Source organism: Arctopsyche grandis, chromosome 6 (assembly GCF_051622035.1).
Source record: "Arctopsyche grandis isolate Sample6627 chromosome 6, ASM5162203v2, whole genome shotgun sequence".
Lineage (NCBI taxonomy): Eukaryota > Metazoa > Arthropoda > Insecta > Trichoptera > Hydropsychidae > Arctopsyche > Arctopsyche grandis.
In genome coordinates, this window is record NC_135360.1 from 22,474,732 (window position 1) to 22,494,146 (window position 19,415).

The following is a 19,415-nucleotide window of genomic DNA, read 5'->3' on the forward strand; positions in this document are numbered from 1 at the left end:
GGTACCATTTCCGGTCAACTTAAAAATTTGAAAAAATTTTACGTCGTGTCGATAAGAATTTCATTAACCGATACTAAATTTCAGTTCGATAGGACTAACGGTGTTCAAAAAATCCCCAAAATACACAGACACACACACACACATTTTGATACATCATAAAAGCGTGATCAGTGATCGATTCTGAGTTCGAAACAGTCCAAATCTCGAGTTCGAATTTTTGCATGATCACAAAACTTCATGTATCATTACTAGTACGTGCATAGATAAAGTAAAAAAAATGAGTTACATTTATTTATAGTTTTGGACCATTGTGCCATCACAGGAAGAACCTAATGCGCCATAATGGCCTACATTTGTAAAAAAAAAAGTAATAAGTAAAATACAAAGATGAAATAAGTAAAATATAAAATAAAAAGAAAAAAGCAAAAGCGGAAAAACATGATAAAATAAAAACGTAACAAAATAAAAATAATACATAAGAAAAAAAATGAAGAAAGGTGTAAAAATAAATTGGATTGGCAGGAAAAATTTAACTTGGCTTCGAAACATGCGCATGTGGACCGATATGAGCGCCGAAGAGTTGTTCCGAGCCGCTGAAGACCGATGCGGATATCTTCAAATAATCGACGAGGTGGTCGCCAACGTCCGGATGCGGACAAGGCATTAACAAGAAGAAGAAGAAGTAAAAATAAAATCCATAAATCCCATTCTTAGTTTCACATTGAAAAAAAGAAAAATAGTACATAATTACGATATTTTATCTCCAACGTAATGGCAGACGATACATTAACGTATATTGATGACCAAAATGAGCAATATTGCAAAGTATGAAAACGCTCGGATAAGAGATAAGAGATATAAAAAATGACCCCTTACACGAAAACCATGTTTTGATTTTTATTTTTTGATTTTTAAATGCTTTTTATTATTACGAAATTATGTTCACAATACATCTTATATCTATTTTAATAGCTACTAATCTACTGATAATTTTCTATTTTACAATTTAATTTAATTTGGTTAGTAATCACAGTATTATATTATTCTAATGTTAATCTAAAGCATAATAGGAAAAAGAGCTCAAAAACCTATTTAAAATCCTTATAAATGTTCATAATACATCTAATACATAATATTAATTAAAGACTCTCTAAAGTCGATGACCTAAAGCAGATTGTGTTTAGGTAATCTGTGTTTATACCTGAAGGGTATAGACATTTTGTTGTAATCACCGAGACTCTTCACAAGTGTGTTAGTATGGTTATTAGTGATTCTGTCATAGAATCTACTGGTTAGTTTGTTAGTAATGTCTGTAACAAACGGAATATTATATATGGCATGCAGTTTTTTCAGGTTAGTATATATGGGTGTATTATAAATTATTTTTAGGGATTTATTTTGTATTACTTGGAGCTTGGAAAGGTTAGTATTCGAGGCGTTATTCCATACAGGTGAAGCATAGGTTAATAATGGTAATATGAGCGCGCGATATAATTTTATTTTGAAAACCGAAAACCATGTGAACTGTATAAGAGGTAAGTAAAAATGTACATAAGGAGAAAGGAAAAGAAAAAATAGCATAAAATAAAATCACAGCATAGCATATCATATCAAATCACAGCATACATATCAGTCTATTTTCTTTAGGAATCTTATTTTTAACATACTTAAATACATTAAAAAATTATGAGAATAATAAATTTTGAATTGAAAAAGACACACGAAAATATATAAAATAACAAATTTTGCATGAAAAAAATCTGAATTTTCATACTAAAATCGTCACGGCGAATTATGTATGTAGTATCACCACCTCTTTCCAATGCAAACCTACCTGAAAATACACTGAGATGTTAATGAGGCGACGAGTGGGGGTCGTAGAACCGCCCCTGCATCCTCCCAACCGGAAACCGACGCTCAGAGGGCGTCCTCTTCAATCCGACCCTCCAATACGACCGCACTCGCGTAACCAACACGACGTCCCCACTACCGACTGACACTTCAGACACCAAACATATACAAACACCATAATGCCACCGAAAGTGATAACCGTAACACCAGCGAAAACTGTCTCCGTCGTATTTCCTTAACGGTCCATGAAGTGTTATCAGTCGCCATGGCCGCGTATCGCACCGACGACGAGTCCGACGGAAGGGTCAGCCCCTCCTCGCAGCAGGAGTACGAAAATTACGAAGATTCCGAGTATGAAAACAGTATCGATATCGTCAGTAGTGATCATCAGGATCGAATGTCTCCGGAGGCCTACGCCGCTGTCAGTCGTAGAGACCGCTACGAGGAGATCGCCGGACAGAATAGTGATGTTGAAGTGACTGCTTTTCAAAGTAAAAAGTTCTCCATTGATAATATTTTGGGTATTAACAAAAGCCACGATAAGGACTCTGTTGTGAGATATGACACTTCAACCAAGGCGAGATGTTTGGAAGATATAAATGCCGTTGAAAAAGTTAATAATGTGTCCGAAAGGCTATCCATGTCAGGTGAGCTCATTTTTGTAGTGATATTTGCTTGTAAATGTAAATGCATATAGTTTTCCTAAATATTAAAAGTGTGGTTTATCTCAGGCATAGTTTGCAATCTACATAGTTGGATTGAAACAAAAAAGTAATTTTTTATTTGATTTTTTCTTGAATATGAATTAATTTCCAAACACAAAAAAAAAACTTTGTCTAAAATTTTTTCAAGTATATTTCGAAACCACATAATATTTATGGCTGTTTACATTTTTATTATTTATTTAAATTATATTCAAATACTTAATCACTTCTTGTCAATGCCAAATTTATATTGTATAACGTGAAGGAATTTAATTTCAATTTTAATTGTGTATTTTAATCGTATAATAAAAAAAATCATCATATATTTTCATTTCTTATAAAAAAGAAAGCTTTTTTGTGCTGTCGATAAAAATAAACATAAGAAAAACATTTTCATAGCAATTGCTCAAATGTTTTATATATTGTTATTTGATTTTCATAACCATTTAAATATTCAAATGTTTTTTAAAACCTTTTTCTTAGATCCATTTTGAATGCGCAGGAAATTAAGTATTGATAGGGATCTGTTTTGGTTCAATTTAATATTTATATATGTAATCTAGTAAAGCATTCTAGTAATTATGAATTAAAATCATCTTAGGAATCGATGTATTGATAGCTGTTAGCTTATTGATGATTATTATCTCATTACTAGTGTTGGACCCGTTGATTTCAACGGGTGGTTTCGAAAAGGAATTGAAACTCGAATAAAAATAAAGTTAAAGATATTGAATCGACTGGTTTCGGAAAGAAATTGATGCACGAATTACGAAGTGATTACGAATTACGAACTACGTTTTGTGCATCGCCGACCTCCTGACGCCTTTGCCCCCGATGCCTCCGTCGCTCCGGGGCCTTCGGCCCCAGCGCCGCCGACGCCTCCGGCGCCCCCGACGCCTTCGGCACCCCGGGGGCTTCGCCCCCAGCGCCGCCGACGCCTCCGGCGCCCCCAGCACCCCCGATGCCTTCGGCACCCCGGGGGCTTCGCCCCCAGCGCCGCTGACGCCTCCGGCGCCCCCAGCCCCCCCGATGCCTTCGGCACCCCGGGGGCTTCGCCCCCAGCGTCCCCGATGCCTTCGGCATCCCGTCGCCCCCAGCCCCCCCGATGCCTTCGGCACCCCGGGGGCTTCGCCCCCAGCGTCCCCGATGCCTTCGGCATCCCGTGGGCTTCGCCCCCAGCGCCGCCGACGCCTCCGGCGCCCCCAGCGCCCCGATGCCTTTGGCACCCCGGGGGCTTCGCCCCCAGCGCCGCCAGCGCCCCCGGCAATGAAAAAACTGAAAAAATGAAAAAAATGAAAAAAATGAAAAACTGAAAAAATGAAAAAAATGAAAAAACTGAAAAAATGAAAAAAATGAAAAAAATGAAAAAACTGAAAAAATGAAAAAAATGAAAAAACTGAAAAAATGAAAAAAATGAAAAAACTGAAAAAATGAAAAAAATGAAAAAAATGAAAAAACTGAAAAAATGAAAAAAATGAAAAAACTGAAAAAATGAAAAAAATGAAAAAAATGAAAAAATGAAAAAATGAAAAAAATGAAAAAACTGAAAAAATGAAAAAAATGAAAAAAATGAAAAAACTGAAAAAATGAAAAAAATGAAAAAACTGAAAAAATGAAAAAAATGAAAAAACTGAAAAAATGAAAAAAATTAAAAAACTGAAAAATATGAAAAAAAAAAAAATTTGTTCCCCATACTGGTTGATGGTTGATCGTCCGTCACATACAAATATACAAATATACAAATATACAAATATATTTAGCGACAGTCCGTTTTTATATATAGTATATTATATTATAAGGCTCGTCCAGACTAGGCGAACATAACGCACATTTCCCTTTGAAATTTTCTTGTTCCTGTTCGTTTTTGTACATATGCTTCTTTATATGCAGTTCAATTGATCTAAACATTTGTCAACATTAACAAATCACAAATGCATTTATTGACTCTAAATTGTTCAAGTATCTACCGCGTAAAAGCAGATCAATCAAAACAAACTGTTTAACGAGACATTTTTTTGTATATTGTTTCAATGATTCAAGAATAATTTTGAAGACGACCGGTCTTGATTTAAATAAAATGCATTTGAAATATACAAACGATTATTTTAATTAATTATTATTTCATTTCAATAAATTTCAAATATGTGTGATTAGAAATCATATAATATAATAAAGAGCCTTGTAAAAAGTGAAAGTTGTTCATGACAACATATATTTGGGACATTTCCAAATTATTCGTGGGTGTGTATTGAAAAGGTTAAACGAATGTTTTTAATGACTAAGCTTGTAGTTTTCCATTGGAAATTTTATATTATTTTAAGTAAATATAGTCAAATTTCATATGATTTATATGTTTACAGGACTTCCCATACCTTTACCTTCATACGACACGTCCTCCTTCATCACACCACCATCATCGTTTCCAGGCTCCGGTACTCCAACGTCAATCCTCGACATGCTGCATTCGAATCGGCTCAACGCATCCTTATCAACAGTTGAAATGGACCAGTTCCACACATCCAGAGGCTTTCAAGGACTACCTCGACTCCAAGCCCCCCTCGTGCCGACAGCTGCGACAGCTAATTCCTTATTCTACGGCAATTGGTTTGGAGCGTCGGGAAAACCACCTCACCAACTAATAGGATTACAAGGTATTTTATACGATGTCGCATTGCAAAAACACTGGACATATTCCCACGGATCATACCGAATACCCAACCCATCTGTTTTTAATTCGTCGGATAAACTTTTAACGATTTGGCGAGCTTTTATGTAGCGCAGCTTCCGTGCGGTTCCGGTAATACGTATATCGCGTGACCGAATCGCCCCATCTTCACGCGTCGAGGTGCAATGCAATTACCCAGCATCCACTTAGAGCAGACACCCACGGATTTTGGGGGTGGGTTGGCTCGGGGGTGGTGGGTGGATTGCAGGTGATAAATCGACCCGCTCGAACCGAACAATGGCGACTGTACGTAATGCACTTTCAACAGAATGCGCCCAAATCTCAATCACGCGATCCTTATGCACAGGAGCTTTCGACGAACGAAATCCATTAACTATTACATTATCTACGTCCTGGATCAGCGTTTTTCAATCTTGCTTTGGTGGAATGTAATTCTATGATTTTATTTTGAAAGATTGTTTGTTCAAAACTATGTATCTATGTACCAATAGGTGAAAGGTTAACAGTACTATTACCCATCATGATCTAGTCCTCCTCAACTAAATGATTTGTTTTAAATTGCAATTTAAAATTATTTTAAATCGTACTTGAGTATCGTCTAAAATAGGTATATTGAATAAGTACATAGTGGGCAGTGAAAGGAATCATTATTTGAAGTTGTAAAAAAATAATTTTGGATTCTTCTAATGCCGGTTAATTCCACCACTCATTACTTATTGCAATGGCGCTTATTTAAAAATCAAACTCAGAAGTTAAAGCTTTGGACATTTTACATTATTTTAAATAAAAGTTGAAAACAAATAGCTAAATGTGTATTTTTATGAAAAAAGAATTTTCTGTGACGATAATTTATAGACAAAGGAATATTTTTCTATTCCTCATGGTTCTTAAATATGTAATAAAAAGCACAAATATCAATTAAATACGCAAAAAATAATATCTACTGATTAATGTATTGAAATAAAATAAATATAAATTGTAACCATTCGTTAGATGAATATGTGTAAGACTAAACAAAAGTTAAATTCACTTTTTTATTTATTCAATAATAGTGTTATTTGATTTTTTACCTCCGATGTTGGACATTTCTTAATTTTAGTTTATGTTCAAAAATTCATTAAATGTATATGAAAAATATACATGTATATAAAATATATGTAAAATGTATATACATATGTACATATATATAAAGGTATATGAAAAAAATTAAGTATTTATTACAAATCAACGTTAAGTATCTCTTATCATACTAGTACTAAATCTAATAAATTACATTTTATGTAATAAATAATTATAAAGTGTAAAATTGAGAATCAATAATTAATACTCTTTGATTATGTCATTTTAAAAAATAAATTACATAAATTGATTATAGCCATTGAAACCTTGAACGTTTTGTCTAATATGATAATTATAAAAAAAAACTTGTAAGAGCACTTATTATTCCAAACACGAATTGATTTAATTTTGATTTTTAGATATTTTTATTTTTCATATTACATCTTAGGTCTTTATAATAGCTGATCTATTGATTTAGTGATCTTTTTTTTTTTTGTTAGTATTTATAGTGTACAGAATAATAGGAAAAACATTTCAAAAGCCTAATAAATGTTCATAGAACCGATCTGATACATTCTCCAGGATGTAAGAAAAATTTTCAGATATGAAATCTTGGAACGAAATACAGCTTCATCGTAAGAGTCACACGTTATCAAATAACAATGTCAAAATGAATTTAAATATTTAAAAAAATGCAACTTGATGCTTTCAAACACAAGCGTACTTTAGTGTAGGTAAATAATATTACTATATTTTAAAAAACCAATGCTACCTACACATTTTGAAAAAATAAACGAACAAGTATTGAAGTGTCACATACTGTATTGTGTGCGCTGGGCGAGCTTTAGAACATTTTGGGACGTAAGCATCAGTCCTAGGATAAACACGAAAGCACACAGTACATATTATTATGTAAACTCTCGCGTTTAGTGGTGGAATTCACAAAGCAAACTGCCAGCGACGAGGGGGTCGTAGGCAGCTGGTGGATCTGTCCGTCGGTTCCTGGAAAAGTGTCGAGGTGTGAAAATGCCAGAAGATACACTCTCGTCCAAACATGGACGAAACCGCTAAACACCACTGCGAGTGCCATAATTGCTTAAAATTACACCTCATTAGCACTGGCTTTAACGGCGTTTAAAGACACGCTATTTGTTGACCGTTTGTTTTTACGAGCGGTTGTAGACGGACTCGTCGTCAAATCTTGCACTTTTCCCTCTTTGCACACCTGTTATGATGATGAAAATCTTAATTTGAGATGTGATGATTGAATCGCTCGTGGACCCGTGTAGATAGGAATTCAATATAATGTTAATACAATATTATTTATTTATTTTACATACATATACACCAGGAATTCCTAACAGGTAAACCCCAATGTGCCTTCCTGGCCAATTACAAACAATGCAGCATTTTTATTACATAAGTTGCTGAATTACGAGACACTTAACTCGAGCTTAACGAGACATATATGAATTTAAACTTGCACATACATATTTACTGTACATAAATCATACTTAAATAGTAGTAACATTGTAGGTAGGATGGTTTTTAGCCAGTTTAATGGAGGAACCGTTTCAGCAATGAAATCAGATACATTGGCAAACTCTGATAGGAAACAATCAACCTGGAGTCACAAATATCCAAGTCTGACTAGCTGCTTTACAGATAATATACTCAGAATAAATTCTTTTCAATCGAGGTCAACCACGGGATCGAACCCGGTGACCTCTCGATGCTAGGCAAAAGCCCAACCACTGAGCCATGCTGCTGGCTAATATTTTATAATATAATTATATTGGTATGTAGTTGATAGACGTGGTATCTATTGATCGAATGATCAGTAATTGAGCCCGTGACCCCTCAGTTGTTAGCATTATACGCTAATCACTGTGCTATGTTTCTGGTAAAAAAATAAACTATGACGTTATGTTATTGAGTTGTAGACACGTTATATATTCAAAATTTAAATCAAATATTAATTTTACTCAACAAAGTATTGTGAAAACGGCACTAGGAATAAATCTTTCATTTATAAATGTTGTAAAGCTACCCATGGTTTTTAAAGTCTTCTTTAATGATGGTTATTTGTATAACGTATCATACACTTAAAATACATACGTAGTTTATTTGATTGTTATTTTATTTTTATTTTGAGTGATATTCTAAAGCTTGGAGGCTTTTTCTTTATTTAAGATTAATTTTAATGTAATGTGTGGAATCATTTAAAAATTAAATCGAACCGAGGCGCAGTAAAACACGTAGACTAAACGTCCATACTAATATTTTTTTTTATTTCGTGATGCCATTACAGGTTGCCACAAAGCGACACTCATGGTTTTAAACTTGTGCTAATATAAATTTATTGATTATAAATTTTATTCAAATTATTTTCAAATAGTGGTTTAATTGGTTGCCGATTTGACGAGGAACCATTTCAACAATGAAATCAAATAAATTGGCAAACTGTGACAGGAAACTATCGACTTAGGGTCACAAATATCCAAGTCTGACCAGTAGCACTGCAGAAATATTCAAAATAAATTATTTTCAATCGAGGTTAAATCAGGGCTCAAACCCAGGACCACTTGCCAGTTGGCATTAACGCAAACACCGAGTTATACTATTACTTAGCTATTTGTATGTAGATCAGAGTGTGAAAATTTGATAGTTATTAATTTTTCATACACAGAAGAGATTAAATCATTTTTAAATGACGTGAAATTTCCGGCATCCTTGTGGCCTGATCCGCCAATGATTTCGACATTATACTTTCATATATTCCTATTGCTTAAAACGAGCTTTGAATATTTACATACCATAAAAGTGGAAAATTTTCCACCACGAGTTAGGTAATAAAAATTTAAGCAATTAATATCATATTCTCGCACGTCATTATTAGCATTTTTCTTCAGTTTTGTGTCTAATAAATATGCATACTTAACACCGTGTTAGCTTGATTAGCAAGTCGTGTTTAGGTTGGTTTAAAGAAAAAAAAAGAAAAAAAATTGCAGGCAAACGTGCGTTCGCACACCTACGGCAAAAGTTGCCAAAACACTTCTCAGAGGCCACATTCGCAATTTTTAATATGTCGCAAACTACTAACGTCAATATTTATCTAGCTTTCGTGTCTAATCTAGTCACAGAACCATAATAACTATTTAGTAAAACTGTCATTCAAAACGACACATCGGTGAATGGAACGATCTGTGAAATGTTTTCCATATGTATCGATAGTATATATACAATATATTTAGCACTGAATCCGGTCGTAAAGTGTTAATCATATTGTATTTCAGGAATGATGTTCAATTTTTCAGTATCTTTGCGTGATTGACAGCACATCCAGGTAATTGGCAATCGATACATCTGAATGCTGGTGGTTTGTCCATTCAATTTGAGGCAATTACACAATTTACTTACGGCTTCGTACACCGGTGACATTTTTTGTTTGTTTGCGCTGTTTTGTGGCCGCATTGTCACTGTTTGAGGACCGCATTAGAGGTTCAAAACTATTGTTTGCTCAAAAATTTCGACCCGCAGCTCTCGACAATTTGAGGCGTGAAATTAACGATACCGTGCGACAAATGCTCCTCGCGGAACAGGCCCGGATCTTTTCCCGATATTTCCTCGTACACTCAATGTGTGCTTAATTCTTGTGATTAGAACCTGGAGGCAATGCTGCTGATGGAAAATAATTAAATAATCATTTTATTTCAATGAAACGATTGATACATTTTTAAATCGAACGGTTTGTTATGTGACTAATTAAATGAATATACTTTGTTACTAATCGTTGATTACAACCCATTTTTTAATTCAATTTTTACCATAATGCCATGACAGGTTGTTATGTGGTTTGAGCTTACAACCTATGTACATATGTATGTACATATATAATACTCTTTATTGTATCAAGTATTGTATAATCTTAACTGTTTGAACTTTCGTTTCATGTTTAAACACTACTGATGTCTTCTCTTAAATTTATTTCTTATTACTTATAAGACTTTCAATATCTTAATTGTTTCAAGACTTTTATGTGATTTTTCCAACAATCTATGTTTAGCCTCGCATATGGATACATTTTTGATAAACTTACATTTTCGGAGTTTTTTTTATATATTATATTTATAATATAAATCATCAAATTTCGAGATGAAAAATTCGGGTCAGCAGCAACCATTGGGACTCGAATCCGTGACGACTATGTTCGAAAGAATATATGCTAACTACTAGTCCACGCTGCTGGTGACTATAATATAATGGTTGTGGCTATTTGCAGGTACTATATCTGCAAATTATTGGCTATTTGCAGGAACTATATCTGCGAATTATTGGCTATTTGCAGGTACTACATCTGCGACAGGCGCAAAGCCTTCTGCGCATGCGCGTGAACTGTCACTGTCAACGTGTTTACTGTTAAAATTTTGTTTTAAACCTCTTAAAATTTAGTTCGAACTCGTAAAGTGACGTAGAGTAAAAAATATAATCCAAATTAGTTAATATTATTAATTGTTAGAAAATTATTATCATATACAACGTATAATACATACATACAAGTACATGCCGCGAACTAGCTAAATGATATAAATCTATTATAATAACGTGCGAAATTTATTTGCCACATGTATAATGAACGATTGATTAAACAAGTCTAGCATACATTAAATGTAAGAAATTATAATCGGATTATAAGTTCACGCGCATACGCAGAAGGCTTTGCGCCTATCGCAGATATAGTACCTGCAAATAGCCAATAATTCGCAGATATAGTACCTCCAAATAGCCACAACCTAATATAATATAAAACTATAATATTATATAAACATAAAATATGAATAAATAGCACTTTATGACTATGATGATTTTGAGTCCTTGAATTGCATATCTTTTTGACATCAGGCAAAATATTGGAAAGTTGTATTCTAATATCTGGTGTGGCGTCGAGCCTGTTCCTGCACTTTGACTTCGTTGCAGCATAATAAGAAAATCCCGCTTCGCATAAATAGGTTGTAGAAAACGTAAAACAATAATAGCTTGTTTTGAAAAATTGGGGTATTCTTCTGACAAACTCGCCCAGAAATCATTTAAAGGCTGATCTTTGTATTTTTGTTTCAAATCGGAGTCACTAAATAAATCAATTAGATTTTCATAGTCACTTGCGCTTAATCCTATTGGTTTAGCTGTCATGGAAAATGGAATTCCAACCCAGGAATCGTCCGTACTAGTTTTCGAAAAATATTGCAAAAGAGTTGTTTTCAAGTTATTTAGGTGTTCTAAAAATACTTTGGAAACTTCTTCATCTACTTTAAAATTGAATTCATTCAAACATTCATGTAAGGCAGGAAAACTATCAAAATTATTAGATTCAACTGAAGAAATCCAAAATTGTATTTTTTTATCAAAAGATGCAATTTTATCTCTTGTATTTAAAATTTTTAATAAATTTTCGTTGTAATGATAAGTTAACTTCATTGCACTTGGTATAAATATATCTTCCAGATATGCAAGTTTTATCAACCATGAAGGATTTGTTAAAACTTCAACAAAATGTTGTCCTCAATTGTTTTGTGCCTTCCAAAAGACCAATAACTCACTTCGAAGTTCATAAAGACTTAATAGTGTTTTTCCTCTGTATAGCCATCTCACAGTATATGTCATAAAAGGTAACTTTATTACATACGTAATAAAAGTGCTTTGTGTCCATTACCCATTTCATCGCACAAAATTTTAAATAATCTGGATTGAAGTGGTTTTGTTTTTACATAGTTTATCACTTTCACGACTTCATCCATAACATTTTTTGAATTTGTGGAAATTTTTTTTAGTCACCAGTGCTTGCCTATGCAAAATAAAATGACTGCTGGTGGCTCTTGTAGCTACTTTCTGGATACGTGATACAACACCTTTCATCTTTCCTACCATTGCTTGAGCACTATCTGTATCTGTATTTCAATATGAAGTAGAAGATCTTTAAATTTCTTGCAGTGGATAAAACCTATCCAAATTGTCGCGGAACAATTATTCAGGTTCAGCGGAACAACTATTCAGGTTCAGCGGAACATAGTTTGGGAAACACTGGTCTAATGTTAACTATTTGAACGCACGTTCCATTAATTTTAAACCCTACTGATGTTATCTCTTAAATTTATATCTTATTATTTATGAGACTTTCAATATCTTAATTGTTTCAAGACTGTTACGTAATTTGTCCCACAACCTACATATGTATGTACATACATATGTTTAACCTCGCGTATTATTTAATCTTAACTATTTGAAGGCACGTTTCATTTTTAAACACTATTGACGTTTTCTCTTAAAGTTATCTCTTATTATTTATGAGACTTTCAACATCTATATTTTTTCCAGACTTTTCGGTCACATATTATATTCAACTATATCTAATTAACTTTTTATCTACTCTAATTCATAGTTAATGACATATTAAAACCGAAAGTATTATTTTTAATAATATTTATTGCTGCGGCTGCATTTGTCCCACGACCTGTTCAACCCTCAAATATTATTATCACTCTTTATCCGTATGGTAAATTATGTGTATCTACTCAATGATATCTCGACACACTCAAGGGCTATACATAAATCAAGTACTAAAACTGTCTTACACAAGGATGCTGCTTTGTATCTTAATTATTTTGATGTTAAACCAAAATTCTATGATTGGTTAAAATTGTTATCCTTTTATTGGTTATATTGAACCCCACTTGTGATTAGTAACTTGTAATACTAAACTTGTACAAGAATCTCGTTTATATTAAACTGCTATTTAAAAGATAACAATCATTTAATAAAATCTGTGACTATAATATTCTTATACCATCTTCTACTCGTCCCCGTAACACAATTCTATGGCCAAACGTGTACATATTTATGTACCATATTGAAATCCAAATATAAACTGAAATCACAATTAGCAAAACAGACAAAGGGGACAATAAAGTTTAGGTGTGACGAATGAAAATGAGAAATTTTCATTCTCGTCACCATCAAAGTCGTCATCAAAAGCATTGATTTTGACCAAATAATACGTAAGTCATATGTATGTATATGTATGTATGTAACTAAATATTCTATTTTATTTTATTTTATTTTTAATTTATACCAGGAACGCCTAACAGTTAACCCCAATGCGCCTTCCTGGCCAGAAATATTGTACAATTGATATAAGTATTATTAGTATTATACAAAGAAAATACATATCAGTTAACACCCACAGAGACATCTATGGTAAAATTTGCAAAATTTGCAGCATTATTAAACAATTCAGCGAAATTCAGTAAATACATATCAGTTAACATCCACAGAGATACTTATGGTCAAATTTGTGAATTTGCAGCATTTCATACAACTCAGCGAAATTTGAGATTGCTGAAATCTCGAGATTTGCGATAAAATGGGCAAGGTTGCCAATTTGTTGGAACTGTTTCAATGAAAATCAGTTAAATTGGGAAACTCTGATAGGAAATGATCGACCTGGAGTCACAAATCCAAGGTCTGGCCATTAGAAACCAGTGGGATTTGAGCCCGTGACCACTTTGTTCAAAGTATTTTATGCTAACCACTAATCTATTCCGCTGGTTATGAAAAAAAAATTTATTACTATTATACGAATTTTAATTAGGACGTATAAAGTACGTGAGAGTTTGTTCAGTGTAATAAAAATTCCCAGAACTTCAGCAAAGTAATCTAGTACGTTTTAGAATAAGATATTGTATCCAATATATTTACTTAAATCTGTTATAAATAGCTCGTTGATATATAAATTAATTGAAAATTGAAGTTTAAATGATTGCATATACCTACTTACATGTGTATATTATATAATACATATGTATGTATGTACATAATTGTAGATATTTTATAAAAATATTTGATTTTATAATTCTTTTTATTTTCATTTTATAATATTTTATGACATATTGTGTATTAAAAGTCTTAATTTATTTATTTTAGCACCAAAACCAGCTGGTAGGCGTTCCAGAAAACCAGGATTGGACAGAAAGCCCCGGCAAGCATACAGTGCCAAACAATTGGAGCGGCTCGAGACAGAGTTCAAGGTTGATAAATACTTGAGTGTCTCAAAGAGGATGGAGCTTTCGAAAGCGTTAAATCTGACAGAAGTGCAGATTAAAACCTGGTTTCAAAATCGTAGAACAAAATGGAAAAAACAACTAACCTCTCGTTTGAAGATGGCACAGAGGCAAGGCTTGTTTCCAGCTCACTATTTTAACCCCAGTTCACAACCTTACTCTGCGTTGTTTGCACCTTACTATGTAGGACCTTTAGGTTGTATGTTCGGGAATCAGCCTCTAGAAAACGGTTTGACAAGTAGTGGTGCTGCATCCATAGTCAACGGGAAAGTTTTGACCAGTGCCGGAAGCCCAGATTCCAGTTAAGTCAATCAGAGGGGGAATGTTTTCATAAAGATAGGTGAAAATAGTGATTAGTATTGTGTAATTTTGAATATTTGAATTTGAAGTGCTTGTAAGTAGTGCTTAGTGATTAGAAGAATAGATTTCCTTTTTTTATATAAAGAAAGTTATCTATCTAATATTTTTAAATGTGGATACAGTATTTGAAGTGGCTAGTATTATATTAAGATTATTTTTACTAATGCAATAAAGGTTTTTAAAAATATTGTAATTTATGAACAATATTAATGCTATACTAAATAACATTAAACTGTTATAGACAACTGTATATATTTCATAGATTTAAGTTATATTTAAACTGTTATATTGCTTAGTTAATCATAAATTTGTATATAAAATGAATTATGTACAATATTTATCCTGTAAAAGCTTATTATGTAGGTTGAAACAAATTAGGGTAATTTATGTATAATTATATACATAATCAATTGTAAGGTGAATAAAACAGATGAAGAAAAAGTAGTGGTTTTTTTTATTAAAAACATTATTATACATTTCATTCAAAATTAACTCTTGCACGTCATGAGATCACAAACATTGAAAACATGGTAATTATAGTCTTCTTTATATACATATTAAAATCCAGCATGCATCAGTCTAAAATTGTATTTGCAAAAATATCTTGCAAATCGTTGTGCATTAAAATAATACATTGTATAAAAAACCTATCTATTTTCATTAAATATAATAGAATTTTTAAGTAATTAAATTAAAAATCACATTATAAAAAATGATGGATATCATAATTAATAATGCAGGTATAGATTTTGTCTGTGTATAAATATAAAATTTCTTTAGGACGGTCAAATAGCACTTTTCGTTATTTTTTCACAACTTAAATACAGAGGAATAGTTCTAGAATCGTGGTTAAATGATAAATAAATAAAGAAAATTGAATACTTTAAGTATTGTACATATAAAAAATGAAAAATGCATTTATATTTAAATCAATAATATAACTTCACACAAAATACTTAAAATTAAATTATTCTTATCTGTATTCAGATATGTGACTTTTGTACAAATTGACTTAAAATCAATTAATATTAAATTGAAATTATATTTTGTGGAATGCTTAAAAAATATAATAAACAAGCTGAAGAAATAAACAAAATTATTCCAAAAAATAAACAGCTCATTGTTGAATTTTGTCATGACAAATATTTCAAAATAATATTACATTATAAAGTATTAATGTACAATTCAACTATTCTAAAATTAAAATATATACTTATAGATTTACAAATAAAATAACAATTTTATATAATACAAAACAGTCATATAAAGCTATATCATCATTCATCCAATTAATCAGTCTATATAAGAGTTCGATGGTTTCCACATCGATTTGGGCATGACCATCATTAGAAAACCTTTATCACAAAAACTGTAACTTTAAGGCACAAATCATTATCACTTAATTGTTTGAAAACTAATTTACATCGAAGTCTCCAATGGCTGACTCTTGCTACGGCTTGCTTCTGTAATCGGATTATACGCATTCCCGTTTTCCTCATTTTCATCTATGTCAAAATTCGTTTCGAGTAAAGCTTCACTTTTTGATCTACTTTTTGGCATCCCTCTCGTATGATCAACATCACCATTTCCATTGAAAGGCACAGGCTTTGGAGCATGGTTGTTATTCGAGTTTAAAGACTCATAATGGGACGGCAACGGTGGACTTGGCAAATTATCTTCATAAAATCTATCACCTACAATTAAAATATGATTAATAAACGCTTAATAAATAACATTTTATAAAGTTACAAAAAACTATTTTACCGGCTATATTCTTTCTTTGACCGAAGCTGGTCGGTTGAGCTTGTGGCTTCGGTGGAGCTTCTGGCCTTCTGTGTTTCAATTCCTTTAAGAACGACAACTTTGGCTGTTCGCCGTACATTGGAGCACCATATTGATTATTGTACATATATTTATTATCATCATCAATTTCTTGTTTAATATCTAAAGTATCATCAGATTTTCCAATGTTGCTACGTAATGGAAGCGTGTCTGAATTATAATATTGCAGATCACTATGCGGAGTCATTGTATCCTCATCTCTGAATGTGGTGTCTTGACTAAAATCACCTTCTCTGTGATGGATTATTGGTGTTTCTTCAGTGAGCAATGTGTTCATCGATGGATTCTGACTCGGCAGTGTAAAATTATCTTTGAAGCCGTCATTTCTGAACGACAGCTCGAACATCGGATTTGAATTTGTGATCGGCAGAGAGTACTTCGGTGATTCTCTTTTGAATGTAGAATGTTGTACTGGTTTTGCCGTCATCGGATTCGGATTGTGAGCTTCATATACGTCGTAACTCTGATTGTCATCCAACGATGAGTTGAATTGACTCTTCTCGACGGAATCCATTGAATATGAAGAAGACAACATTTTCTTATAGTCAGAATTTTTCGTAAGAGTGTCAGTAGAACGTGTACTCTAAAATTTAAAAATGAAAATAAAAATATATAAACATGAAAAAAATCTAAAATTCTTCACGATAGAAAAATGTAATACCAATGGGCCTTTACGTCTATAACTACTATCTGAAAATCCTCCGTTCATACTTGCTATAGATCTTACTGAATGTAAAGATTGTCGAATTGAATTACGTCTTTCTAATCTTTGAACGTGTCTGAAAAAGTTAAAATATATTATTAGTATCAAAATTTTGTTTGCAAGTATTCATAAGACAAAATGAGAAAAGTCAATACCTGTGTTTGGATTTAGTATACCAGCAAGCTATTGCAGCAGCAATAAATATTATGGCAGCTCCCAGAACACCAATAACGGCTATAGTAACAGTATCGTCAGTCCATGATAGAGGATCGATTACAATCTTAGGATCTGAAAATTGGTTTATTTCAATACATTACTTGTATTATTCAATAAAAAATACTAAACCATCTTAAATATATATTTTATATATGTATGTACATGCGTATAATGATAATAAACAATTAAATTACCTATTTCGCAAATGAAAGGATTCTTTCGTTGACAGTCATCAACTTCAATTGATCGAAAGGTAAAAACTGTACACTTTGTAATATGGTCAATATGTTGGACCCAAACTTTATCACCATATTCATACCATTGATTTTGCATGCGCAAGAATTGCCATAGAGCGAAGTGGTTGCTTGATACATACGGCAAAGATGCATTATCAGACTGAAAATAAAGTTAAATTAATACACTTATCCAAAATCAAATCAAACAGCAGTTATGTAAACTGAACATACGCTGCAAAATTGTCTAGCTTCGTGGAAACTCATTGGTGCTCCGACATACATATAACAAGTGTCACCGACTAAATCCCATCCTGGAGGGCATTTTCCATTAAGAACTGTTTTGTTGTTCATATAAAACGGTTGGAACTCTACTTCCAACAATTCAGGATTGTCGGAACGATCTCGAATGCGACCGCTCACTGCATAAGTTTCGTTATAACTCCAGTAATTATGTGAGGCGTCGATACGTGTTCTCCAAAGATCCAAATTGCTGCAACCAAATGAATATATTCAATACAACTCACGTCGAACTATGTAGAATTACGTTATTTTAAAACATAAAAAAAAAACAACACAAAAATACGACATAGAAAAAAAGCCTTCACCACAAATACACAAAAGCCTAAGAAATTACACACAAAAACACAATTAAATAAAATATATCATACCTCATTGTATTGGGATTAGTGTCAATGAATCTATTGGTTCCATGAGCACATGCAGGAAGCGATACATGCAAATGAATTATTTAAACATTAAAGAAAATGCTTAAACGCTACGACGTAGTATATGTATGTATGTATATTTTTATATGTTTTATTGTAAGTTTAAAATATTCAGCAAAAGTTTGTATAAAATTTGAAAGGCGGTGAAAACATAATTTCAGCATTCAGTTTTCTTTATTGGAAAACAACTTCAAAGAAAATATGTATGTATGTATTATCGGTCTCCGTCACGAGCCCGAATATGAAACGCCCGAAAACGCAAATAACGGAAGGCAAAGATCGAAAATCGAAAGATCTTAAGTCGAAAGATCAAAAAAAAGGGTGCATGGTAAGCGGTACATACTCACGTACATACATACTCACTTAATTTGCGCGAGCAGGATACAACAGGAACAAGAGGAACAGGCTTTTCCTCCCGTATTAATATGCGCGCGCAGAATACGGGAGGAAAAGCCTGTTCCTCTTGTTCCTGTTGTATCCTGCTCGCGCAAATTAAGTGAGTATGTACCTTTTACCATGCACCCTTTTTTTATCTTTCGACTTAAAGATCTTTCAATTTTCAATCTTTGACTTCCGATATTTACATTTCCGGACGTTTCACATTCGGCCCGTCACGGAGACCGATGTATTATGTATAAATGAGATGTTTTAATATATGTATGTTACAGTCGAAGTGTATTTGCAGTTGTAAGCGTTTTGGGTCATTTATATTCGAATACAATTTAACTAGGAAATTATATCTTTACAAGCGTAAATACGTTTTCAACAATGTGCGCCAGTTGTAATATAACAATTGAGTTTTGACAGCTCAGATGTTTTTATGAATGCTTTAGAATTCAATAATGCGTCAATATTTGCTAGGTATTACGAATAAAGGTAATGTGTACCATATTACGATAACTCTAAGAATGTGTTCAAA

General features: G+C 32.8%; 2 protein-coding genes across 2 annotated transcripts in view; one reads left to right on the plus strand and one right to left on the minus strand.

Moving 5' to 3' along the window:
* The first annotated feature begins 1,948 nt into the window (after positions 1-1,948).
* Positions 1,949-15,207, plus strand: LOC143913351 (uncharacterized). Its single transcript, XM_077433082.1, has 3 exons — positions 1,949-2,498; positions 4,916-5,206; positions 14,278-15,207. Exons 1-3 carry the CDS (start codon positions 2,117-2,119, stop codon positions 14,718-14,720), a joined length of 1,116 nt encoding a protein of 371 aa, XP_077289208.1. The 5' UTR covers positions 1,949-2,116; the 3' UTR covers positions 14,721-15,207.
* A 3-nt stretch (positions 15,208-15,210) lies between these two features.
* bark (C-type lectin domain-containing protein bark beetle) overlaps positions 15,211-19,415 on the minus strand; it is a 28,855-nt gene continuing 24,650 nt past the window's right edge. The window contains exons 8-14 of the mRNA XM_077433062.1: positions 18,440-18,469; positions 18,003-18,261; positions 17,730-17,931; positions 17,475-17,607; positions 17,278-17,395; positions 16,539-17,199; positions 15,211-16,468 (exon numbers count right to left, since the gene is read on the minus strand). Of these exons, the coding sequence (XP_077289188.1) occupies positions 16,194-16,468; positions 16,539-17,199; positions 17,278-17,395; positions 17,475-17,607; positions 17,730-17,931; positions 18,003-18,261; positions 18,440-18,469 (1,678 nt within the window). The 3' untranslated portion in view covers positions 15,211-16,193. The remainder of the gene's footprint in view (positions 16,469-16,538; positions 17,200-17,277; positions 17,396-17,474; positions 17,608-17,729; positions 17,932-18,002; positions 18,262-18,439; positions 18,470-19,415) is intronic.